The sequence below is a fragment of the Hipposideros armiger genome, unplaced genomic scaffold, assembly GCF_001890085.2.
Source record: "Hipposideros armiger isolate ML-2016 unplaced genomic scaffold, ASM189008v1 scaffold_639, whole genome shotgun sequence".
In the NCBI taxonomy this organism is placed as follows: Eukaryota; Metazoa; Chordata; class Mammalia; order Chiroptera; family Hipposideridae; genus Hipposideros; species Hipposideros armiger.
This window is the reverse complement of record NW_017731989.1, coordinates 842,255-853,226: the sequence shown is the minus strand read 5'-3', so window position 1 is coordinate 853,226 and position 10,972 is coordinate 842,255. Positions and strand designations below refer to the sequence as shown.

At 44.1% G+C, this 10,972-nt stretch overlaps 2 protein-coding genes across 2 annotated transcripts; both read right to left on the bottom strand.

Annotated features, from left to right (window-relative positions):
- Positions 1-766: 766 nt before the first annotated feature.
- On the bottom strand, positions 767-6,822 carry LOC109372483 (putative protein ZNF720). Its single transcript, XM_019625758.1, has 4 exons — positions 6,601-6,822; positions 3,578-3,804; positions 1,240-1,366; positions 767-876 (listed from the first exon to the last, which is right to left on the bottom strand). The coding sequence occupies exons 2-4, from the start codon at positions 3,590-3,592 to the stop codon at positions 767-769; spliced, it is 252 nt and encodes an 83-aa protein (XP_019481303.1). The 5' UTR covers positions 3,593-3,804; positions 6,601-6,822.
- A 1,809-nt stretch (positions 6,823-8,631) lies between these two features.
- LOC109372485 (protein ZNF738) lies at positions 8,632-9,389 on the bottom strand. Its single transcript, XM_083287473.1, has one exon. The coding sequence runs from the start codon at positions 8,967-8,969 to the stop codon at positions 8,730-8,732; it is 240 nt and encodes a 79-aa protein (XP_083143599.1). The 5' UTR covers positions 8,970-9,389; the 3' UTR covers positions 8,632-8,729.
- Positions 9,390-10,972: the final 1,583 nt, after the last annotated feature.

Genomic DNA, 10,972 nt, shown 5'->3' with positions numbered 1-10,972 from the left:
TGAAGCAACGTCCTCCACAACTAGACTGAAGAACAAAACGACAGCAACTTGTCTGTTCCCCTTCCCCCAATTCCCCAATAAAAATCTTAAAAAAAAAATTCTGTGAGGTAAACAGATACATTAAACTATTCTAACATGGAGGAATTGAGGAGTACAGACTTGAAAATTCTAACGTTAGTTCATACAAAGCAAAAGGATATTGAAGTGAAAACTGAAACTGAGGGTTTCTGAATTTAGGGAGATACCTTGTGCTGAGATGAAATTACTGAATCTGAGCTTTGTAGGGTCATGTTTGAAGCCTCTTTAGGATTAGAAATTATAAAGCGGAAAATGTGTTACATCTGTCCCCAGTGTCCCTGGGATTTCTGCACCAAATTCCACAACCTCCGACACTTCCTTCACAAACTCCTTACAAGAAGCAAGATAAGAAGTTTAAAAATGGCTTCAGGGAGAATTCCTCAGCAGAGAACACAGATTTGCACAGGCCCACAAGGCAATGGAACAGTAGCCAGCCCATGGCAGCCCCCACAGTCCAGGGGAAGGACATCGGCCTTCACTGCGACATGACCCAGATCACTGAGCAGGTCAGTCCCTAAAGGATGTAGAAGCACAGGACGTGTTGGACAGGACTGTCCGTGAGTGACAGCAACAGAAAAAAACCTGGGATTCTCACATCCTTTCCCCTGAAGCAGCGCTTCCTAAACCACATCTTAAGGTCTGGCTTCCTCAGGGACCTTTGGCCCTCTCACCTGTGCCATCTGCTCCTTCATTCCCACCTACCTGGGAGGATGGATACTGTCTTTTTTTGCTTCACATCCCAGGCCTCCTTCATTCTCTCCAAACAGGTAACCAGGTCTGGCTTAGAGGCTGCAAGTTCTGTTTATTAGTAAAAGGAACATGAGTTTTGATGGAGATTCTCCAATTTCCAATCCAGTATGTGCTCAGGTGAAAAAAAAGAACATTGCAGAAACTTAGAGTATTCTAGAAATGGATTCCCCCAAAACAGTTATCTGACAGCACCTTTACTCTACTAGACAACATGGAACGTTTTCAGATCCTGAGTTCCACTTCAAGGACATCATGAAGTCTTCTTTTCTACACCAGTAAACCCCCAGTTGGTACTCAGAGCCGGGATCTGAAGCTCTACCACACAGAGCACAAGCTCCCAGGAGACACTGTACTGATGAAGGAAACACACCCCTGAAGTGGGGTAGGAGTTCTGGAAGGAAGTTCCCTCACCCAGGGATCGTAGGTTCCTGTAGTTCTCCAACATCACGTCCATGTACAGTTCCCGCTCAGCCGGCTGCAGGCACTCCCACTCCTCCTGAGAGAAATCTATGGCCACATCCCTGAATGTCAACCGTCCCTGAAACAAAAGACACATTTACCACGTGGCCACAGACAAGGTCATAACATGACTCAGTATAAAAACAGTTAAGAGAACTGGTTTTGACCTAGGAGAGTGTCCGGAATAGAACACGAAGTCCACTGACAGTAATATTCTCCAATGTGTTTTCTAACTCTGAGAAAGGAGGATGGCGTATGATCCACAAACCACTGTAGAGAGACATACATCTTTTTTTCTACAAGATAGATTTAAATTCAGGCATCAACACAGGCATATGGTTTTGTGCATTATATTTGTATCATACAATATATATTATGTACATTTCTCAGCAGGAAATGTCATGGTGAGTTAAAAATGCAAAGTATTTCTCAAATTTTCATGTGGACAACAAGTAACTGGACTGTTATAAAACTGCAGATTCTGACTGAAGAGTTCTGGGGTGGGGGCTGAGTTTCCACATTTAATAAAATCACTTTTAACTAGTGACACCAATGTCTCTGGTCCGTGTGTCACACTTCAATAGCACAGAGGAAGGAAACGGAAAAATTCACACATGACTTTGAACTGACAGAGTTTTATAGAATTTACACTTCTCATAGAAGCATAGCAACACAAACCTTTTTGAAAATGACTGTATAATAGAGAACGTTCTAACTTTTTTTACATATTAATTCATAATGCACATAATCTCATAATGCATCTAACTTATAAACTGAGAACAATATCATACGTCCTCTTGTATGAGAACATTTTCTGATGCATCCACTAAATGGCAGAGCTTGGGTTTATTCCAACCTTTCTCTAGAATTTTTCAAAAAAGACAGAAACCAATATGCATAGACAAACACTCATGAACCTACATGGCCATTTCTGTAACTGAGAAAAAAATGAAACAACGTAAGCGAGTGAGAAGAAAGACAAGATCAAATAGTGTTAAGATTTTATGGACACAGACACAGAAATATGGGCACTGTGTGCACATTAAAAATGACAAAGAAGGGAATTTTCACGTCACTGAAATAACAATTATTTTCAATTCTGTAAATTATTTTCAATTCTGTCTTTGTGGATGATCCTCTGCGGATTTTATAAACACAACAGGGAGAGGAACACATAATAACAAAAGTTAGAGTTGGTGTTTCTTTGATAAAATTTGCGCGTCATTTGTCCTGAGCTATACATTACAGATTTACCACACTTCAACACCTTAATATGATTCGTGTAAACTTTCATGAAAACACAAAAACTAGTGAAGCAGAGAATGTCTGTGACATGAGTGTGGAATATAATGAAAATTTACAGGAATGAGGCCTCACTCATTAAAGCATCCACTCCAAAAGCCAATATCTCTAGTAAAGAAAGCTGAAGGCCTTCATTTTCCAAAGTAGAGAAACTAAGAAAAAAGGGAGTTTCCAAATGAAATGTGTTGGTTTTGCACATTGTTCTATAAAGCCCTCCAGACCCTTATTAATGATAAAGAAATAATGTTAACGTTATAGTGAAGACAAGACCTCAACCAAGTGAAAATCAGGTGGAAGGAACAAATGGGTGTCGGCTGGCCAAGGCACACGGAAGACACATCATCACTGCTGTCATGTTACCGGAAAAAATGAACAAATAAGGAAATCATAATCTGAATCTGATCATAAAAATATTAATTTTATGCAAATTTGAATGCACATATAGCTCCTGTGTTCAGTAATGCTAACAGTGGATTTAAACAGCAAGTCAATCTTACCAACCTACAGAGCAAGTTAATTCCAATAATTTTTTTTTAGAACATTCTGGGGTATTCTGAACAGAGGCATCTTGGATAATCATGCACGTTCTTACCCACGGTCTACAGCCCTGACGCTGCAGTCACAGGACACACACCTACACCTCCCTTCTTTAGGACACCAGGCATCTGACCCCACCCAATAGGGACCTTGGACACAACCCCCTTTCCAGGTGGATTTTATCAGTAGTTGAGGGTCAGTAATCACAGTAAGAATCCTCATGTCCTGAGGGAGTGGATGGACAGAATGCAGAGAAGGCTCTGGAAGAAAGGCAGAGTGTTCTGCACAGCTGACCCTGACTCTCATGAGAAGAAAAGGAAAAGGAAGTAGTTGGAAAGAAACTCGCTAGGCAGGAATGTCAGACATAGAGAATTAAGGGTGGCAAGTTCTAAACCCACAGATTTTAGGAGGAAAAGGGGACACAGCCTGTGACCCAGGACGGAATGCTTACCTGAGAAGCAGCCATTTCGTCCTCGTCCTCCTCCTGCTCTGGGTTGTTTCCTCAGGTGAAGTTCTGGGGAGAAATCACATCTGCATCTTGAGAATGTGCCCACAAGGGCGTCAGCTCAGGCCCTTCATTTACTTCCTCCAAACTGACAGCCAGAAGGACCTTGAAATGCTGAGAAGGTCGCCCTTTCCTGTCCTTTGTCACAGGACACAGTCAGAGACAAGAAGCTCCTAAGTGAAGACAGAACGGTCAGTTTTCTCTTTCCTGATTCACATGCTCTCCCCTTCCACAGATGTCCACAAATTCCTACAGTAATGAGAACGTAGGATGCTCTCCTACCCCCCACAAACACAACAGAGCACCCTGTTACCTCTCTCCTTGAGCAAAGGTTTCTCTCAACAGTCAGAACTGTGTCTAGGAGCCCCCAGCTAACCCCTGGCCTCACCTGAGAGTCACCTGAACACCTCATTAAAACAACAATGATGCTCCACCCAGATCAATTATCCAACTTCCAGGGGGAGAGCACAGGTGACATCACTCCTTCAAATTCCCTTGTAACTCAGGAGGAACCCTGATGGGAACCATTTAGCTTCAATGAGCATGCAGGTCTCTGGGGGATCAGGGCCCACTCTAAGGAGTTATGGTTCTGCAGGTCTGCAGGGGGCCCAGGAAATGGCATCTTTAAGTCTCCTGGGGGTGATGACTTGCTCACCAGACCTGTTACCTGTCACACTGGGCTACAGACCTCACTCCATCTCAGACTCTGCACTCTTGAGAGCTCTGGGGAGTGTGGGGGTTTGGTGTGGGAACTTCTAGAAGGTCTGGCTCTCCGGGTGTATTTCCTTCTTGTTTTCCAGGAAATCACAGAGAACTAGTTAAAAACCATAAAATAATGAACACACATTTTGGTGCTGAAAACTTGTTACAAGGGTTAGCTATGGAAATACAGTTCACATTACTTCACAATGAATAGACTGGCTCCGTGGGAACTGAGTTTCAGGTCTGCCCGGTCCGTCCTTTCACATTTTCAGAGAATGAACAAGTGGGACTTGAGGGGACAGCTACTTGGTAGCTCCCAGCTCACTGATTTCACAAATCACGTAAAGGGAAGACAAAAGCTGCTGAATATCAGACTTACTCACCAAACTAGGTTCTTGCCACAGGCATCCTTACCAAATGCACACTTAAGTGGCCTGGTATTATTAATTAGTACCAATGGACTTTCCAACATAATAAAGAGTAGAAAGAATGCAGGGCTTCTCGTTTAAACTAGACACAATATCATAAGAAGAAAATAGATTCAAAATGTTCTTTACTATAATTACTTCTAGGGTCAAAATTTTTAAAAACTTGAGACTACCGCATATTTAGTAAAGAATAACAGCTGGTAATGAGGTCACCAAAACTTATTTCAGAAGTTAATGACTATACAAATAAGCAGAAATTCAGCAGAGTAAGATTTATCTTGATTTGCTTTTTTAAAAAAAACAATGAATCAAATGTAAGAGAGGTAGATAGGAAAAAGTAAATTCCTTAAAAAAGACACAATGGTTTTAATATTCCTTGAAAAAGCATCGTGTGGTGTCAGACTCAGTAATTTCTCATCCCAGGTCACATCCCTTATGCCATCCCAGAAAAAAAGAAGGGACCCAGACTGACACAGGTCTCTGTCCTCTGGCTGCATGAGGGTTGCACATGGAAGCCATTGGGTGATGAAATCATTAAGCACACAAGCACTAGAAACTGGAGTTTTGTAATTCTCATCTGTGTGACTGAAAATGCAGCATCTGATAAATTAAATCTATTATAAAGCCACAATCAATATATCACTATTTGATCACCCACATCCCACCAGCTCACAGAGCATCCAGGTGGGGGCACCCCTTCTTCCTCAGCTACCATGTACTCCTGTGTCCCTCTCCACCCAGATTCTCTCCACTAATGTCCTCTCCCCTTCCCCAATTTCTCCCCTTCCCTCTGTTCCCTTCTCTGCACCTTTTCTGTGAAACTCTTGAAACCCACTTCACCTTCAGTTGCTCTTTCTCCCTGATCTGATTGCTCCCCATCTCCATATATTTCTGCCTTTCTCCCCGTCCCTGTGCCCAATCCACTTTCCAGGTGACACTGCATTTCTGGTTACACCCCCAGCTTAGCTCAGTGCGGCTTATCCCTCTGCTGTCATCCCCCTCCCCTCCTTTCTGGTCCTGCACTCGGCTCCCCCAGCTCTTCTCCTAACCCCTCTCTCCGTCTGAAATTCCCTGTGCTTTGTTGCCCCCCAGTTCTGCTAACCAGGGGGCCCCTCTCCTTTTAGCACCCCTTCATCTCTGGAGCTCCTCCCTTTCCTCTATATTTCTCCCTTTTCTTTCTCCTCTGGCTGCTTCCCCGAGTTACTCGCTCGGTCTTACCTTCGCTTTCCAAGTCCCTCCCACATCCTGTTTTCCCGCCTCTTTATGGACCCCGCAATGATCTTCCTGTCCTCTCACCTATTCCTCTCATTCTGTCTCCTTCTCGGGACCCCCTCACACCCCCGTTCTGCCGATTTCCTGACCTGCGCTTCACAGTCGCCGCTTACACAAAGCCCCTCCCCGCGTGAGGGGGTGACCTGGTGACACCCCGCGTTGTTCCCTCCTAAATCCCACCCCCCTGAACAGTGTGCTCTTCCTGGGATTCGGGACTCTTATTAAACCAGGACGAGGGGGGGTCTCCAGGCGGCGGAGAGGGTCTGCAGAGCCCCAGGCAGGGAGGAGGCCGGGCTCCCGGGGCCGCGGGGCGAGGCTGGGGGAGGGGCGCCAACGGCTGGACTCCGTCTCCCGAGTCTGTCTCCCAGGACTTCACACCGCGCGGCGGAGCGCTGCCCGGTGGGGGGGTTTTAAGCAGGAAAACAACGCGGCAGGCGGGGTCTAGTGGCCCGAAGGCGGAGAGACCACAGGGGAACGGCCTCAGTTTACCCGGAAACCCCCGCGGACCCCCCACCCGGCAGCGAAGCGGCCTGAGATCGGGACGTCTCCGCAGAACGCCGGACTCACCGCTGTAGGGGGCGCGGGTGCGGGGACTTCAATGTCGGTACTGACCCCCAGGCGTCAGGAGCGCAGGACGGTAGACTGAGACGCTCAGGTTTAAAGCAGAAAGATAAAACATCGCCGAAGCCACCCTCGACTTTCGTCTGCCTCTGCGGATTTCAGGCCTAAAACAAACTTCAGCATCACAATGCCAGAAATGTTAGGATAGGTGCGGGTTGTGGCCCTAGCGCTTCCGCTTCCTGCAATGGGCGGGGCTTGTGTTGTAGCCAGGCCTGGGCGGGGCCGCGAGGGGGAGGGGCAGTGCTCAGGATAATGGGTGGGGCAGTCAAGTAGTGAAGCTTAATTATCAAGAGGCTGACATGTGTGATGTCACATTAGGATGACAATTGGAAATAATACTATAATATATGGTACTGCAGCTTCCATCAAAAATAGTTTGTCAGTTGGCCCAGGGGCTCAGTTGCCTAAGAGCTTGCTCAAGAGTGCGAGCTCTGAACAAAAGCCGTTCCAGTCCTGCCTGAGCTGAGCTGCCACTGAGCTGCCAACAAGTGTCAGGTTTGCTCAGCTTAAAATAATAATAATAATAATTTATCCCTCCTTTGCTCACAAAAACATAGGTTTATGTCTGTCCCAAAAGAAATGTTTAAAAAATCCTACCTACACGGAGCCTAATGGTGCATTGCTCGTTTATTATGAAGTACCCAACGGAGGAGGGATAAAACAGTGTTCGTACAAATAACATGAATCATTCAGCGTTATGAAAAATGATTAACTCTAGTCATTAAAACATGACCCCTAAGATTCAGTCCCATTGACACGGGGAAAAGCAAATTCCAGCACTTCAGTGTGAATCACACACCCCTAAACACTGTTCTTTTGATTAAGCTCTCCTGTCAGATAACTGTTCTCTACTATTTCCAAGGATAAGACAAATTATTCATTACAGTGAGGTGTTCCAAGTACAGGAAATGGCAATGAAATTGGGACAGGTCGAGGAGGCAGGACCATCATGGCCTCAATGATCTGTATGGACTAAGAACTGAGCAACCAATGGAATCAAGTCCAGAAGGAGAAACCAAGGAGGAAAGAGACCGTGTGGGAAAGCCTGCCCCAAGCTCCTCAAGGACATTGAAGGGGCCACATAACAGCACTGTGATCACCATAAATATTCTCCCTGTGTCTCTCTTGGAACAGCAACACCACTGGAGGGTGAAAGGTCAAATGTTACACATGGAAGGACAATGCAGAATTTGGAGAGAAGAAAACTTTCCTTTGAGGGTTTCCAAGAAATTAACTTCTGTTTCCCAAAGATATCTCTCTCTTTTCTTTCTTTCTTTGTTTTTTTTTTGAAGATTTAATTGGCTTTATTAAGTGGTTCATGAATAGGGCAGCATCCCGTCTAGCAACTAGAAGGTTGTTCTGATCTCTCTCTTTTCTGGGGAGAGTTTTGCAAACAGTATGAATGCTGCAGCTTCCCTGTATTTACACCTTTCATTCATTCCCCCGATTTGCTTCTTTTGCTATTTTCGATTCACTCTCCAGAGCCCAGGGTGCTTCCCCTCACTCCACACTGGAGACAATATTTAGACCAGAAACAGAAATTCCTGCATAGGAGAAAAGAGCATTAAGACCTGTAGTTATTCTAGAATCCCCGATCTCTGATCAACTGAGGTATGAGGATATTACAGATGGACTGAGAAAAATATTTTTTTTATTTATTTTTTTAGCTGAGCCATTCTGCCACCTGTTGGCAGCTCAGCAGCAGCTCAGCTTGGGCTGGACTCGAACTGCTGTTGCTCAGAGCTCAAACCTTTGAAGGAGCTCTTAACCAACTGAGCCACTCGGCCGGCGCGAGAAAAATATTTTACTGTCTACTGCTTGTCTACTTCTGTGCATAGGGACCAGTGTCATGCAGATACCAAGCCCTGTTCCAAGAATTCCTGAATCAATAAGCAGGGATAGAAAACAAAGCATTACATATTTTGAGTTTGCTGCAGAGCTTTATATAGACACTTAAGCTCTGGAGCAACCCCAGGGGTCATGAAGTGGATGGATCACCTGAAGAAAGGGCAAGTTCAAAGTCCTGATGCCACATTATGAAGCCTTTTCATGTCCAAGTAAAGAGATCTTCGATCTTACTCACACAAGGCAGGGGGCCTCCAAGAAGCACACAGGGAACATGAAGACACCCAAAGGCAGATACTGACTTCAGGAGAGAAGTCACCCTCACCCAGGGAGCGCAGGTTCCTGTAGTTCTCTGACATCACATCTCTGTACAAGGCCCTCTGAGCTGAGTCCAGGCATTCCCACTCCTCCTGAGAGAATTCTATGACCACATCCTTAAATGTCAACCATTGCTGAAATGAAAACCACATTTCACCATGGGGAATTGTGACAGTTCTTACCCTTATACAGAATGAGAAGAGAAAAAAGATGAAAAATCAATTCAAGTGAAGTGAGTGTTCTGACAGACGTCCATATGATATTGTTGAGCCAGGTAAGTATCCATAATGTTGGCTTATTTTACTTTCCCATAATAACTATTGCTAGCCCATAAATCAGGGAGAGTGTCTCATTTTTGCAGACCATGCATGAAATATACAATTAAAATTCAAAACAGGATTGTTTATACCGAAGTGTCAGATATTATGTTCTACACACTGAGTGATATTCAATGTCTACATGAGCTAGAGCATGAGTAGTGTCTTCAGAGCTGACAAAGTCCACAGAGTCTTTAAAGAAATTCAGACCTTTAAATGTGATGAGGATAACAGTAGTAATAACTAAAAGTTTTGGAACACGTCCTATACGCTAAGCATTAGTCTAAATGCTTTACATAGTTCAACTAGTTATCAACATAATGGCTCACTACAAACAACCCTGTTCCCATCTTATAGAAAAGAAAACATGTCACAGAAACTCGCCACAGGTCAAAATCTACAATTTGACTCAGCAAACAACCAAACTCAGGTGGTGGGATTTAGACTTGAATCTAAACAGAGTCTTAAAAGTACAAAGCATTGTCTAACTGAAAAACCTTGAAACAAGTTCAAGGTTAACGACATTGAACTGCATAAAAGGGCATTACACCTGCATACGCGCAAACGTGTACATAATGCTACTATTTTTACTTTTATTTAAATCACCAACACGATAGTGTAGAAAAAAATTAAGACCGTGGAATATGTTTAAGATATAATTTCAATTGCTAAATAATATAAAACTTACTTATGAAATGATCATCTTTCATAAAAATCATGGACTTGGAAGCCACATGCGGCTCTTTGGGTACGTTTCATCTCAAAAGTTTGCCGACCCCTGGAAGAGCCAAGTCTGTCCCTTACAACAATTTAAAAATTATTTGAGAGCCATAAATATATTTTGACATAATCACCATTATGTGAATAATATCCTGTAAAAATTTTATAAATGAAGCTGTGATAGTTTTATTTTCATTTTCAATTTTACTTCAGAGCCACAATTTGCGAGCCTCAGTTTGCTGACCCCTGGCAGCTCTTCCATCTCAAAAGTTTGCCAACCCCTGACCTATAACAATCATAAATATATATGCATACAGATTAGAGCTACCAAATATATGAGGTAAGTGGTGACAGAAACGCAGGTAGAAACAGATACCAGCACAGTAATCCTATGAGATTTGACTACTTCAGCTTTAGGTATGGATACAACAACCAACACAAGATCAAAAAGGAAACAGAGCACTTGAAAAACACAATAGACCAAAGGAATCTAACAGATATGCTCAACACTCCACCCAACACCAGCAGAAAACACATTCTGGTCAAGCACACAGGGAATGTTCTTGGTGACAGAGCACGATAGCCCCAAACAAATACAAAAAAATTTTTGCAAATTGGAATCATAAAAAGCATCTACTCCAACCACAGTGAAATGAAACGGAACAAACAGCAGAAGAAAAACAGAAAAATCCACAAAATGTAGAAAGTAAACAAGCCATTCTTAAACAACCAGTAGTTAAAAGAAATCGCAAGAGCATTTTTTTTTTAAAGATTTTTATTGGGGAATTGTGGGGATGGGAACAGTGCTGGGGAATTGGGGAAAGGGGAACAGACAAATTGCTGTCCTTTTGTTCTTCAGTCTAGTTGTGGAGGACGTTGCTTCACTGGCCCAAGTTAGCACCATCACTGCGCTCTTCCCGGGCGAGGCAGATTAGTCCCCGGCTTCTGGACGGCTGCTCACTGCAGCTGCTGGCTGCTCACGCTGGCTGCTGGCTACACACGGCAGCCCACGGCAACCCACTGCCACAGGGGCTGCAGCCTTCGCCGTCGCTGGCGACTCATGGCAGCCCAGCTCCAGGTTGAGCTGTTGTTCAGCATCTTAGCTGTGGAGGGCAGTG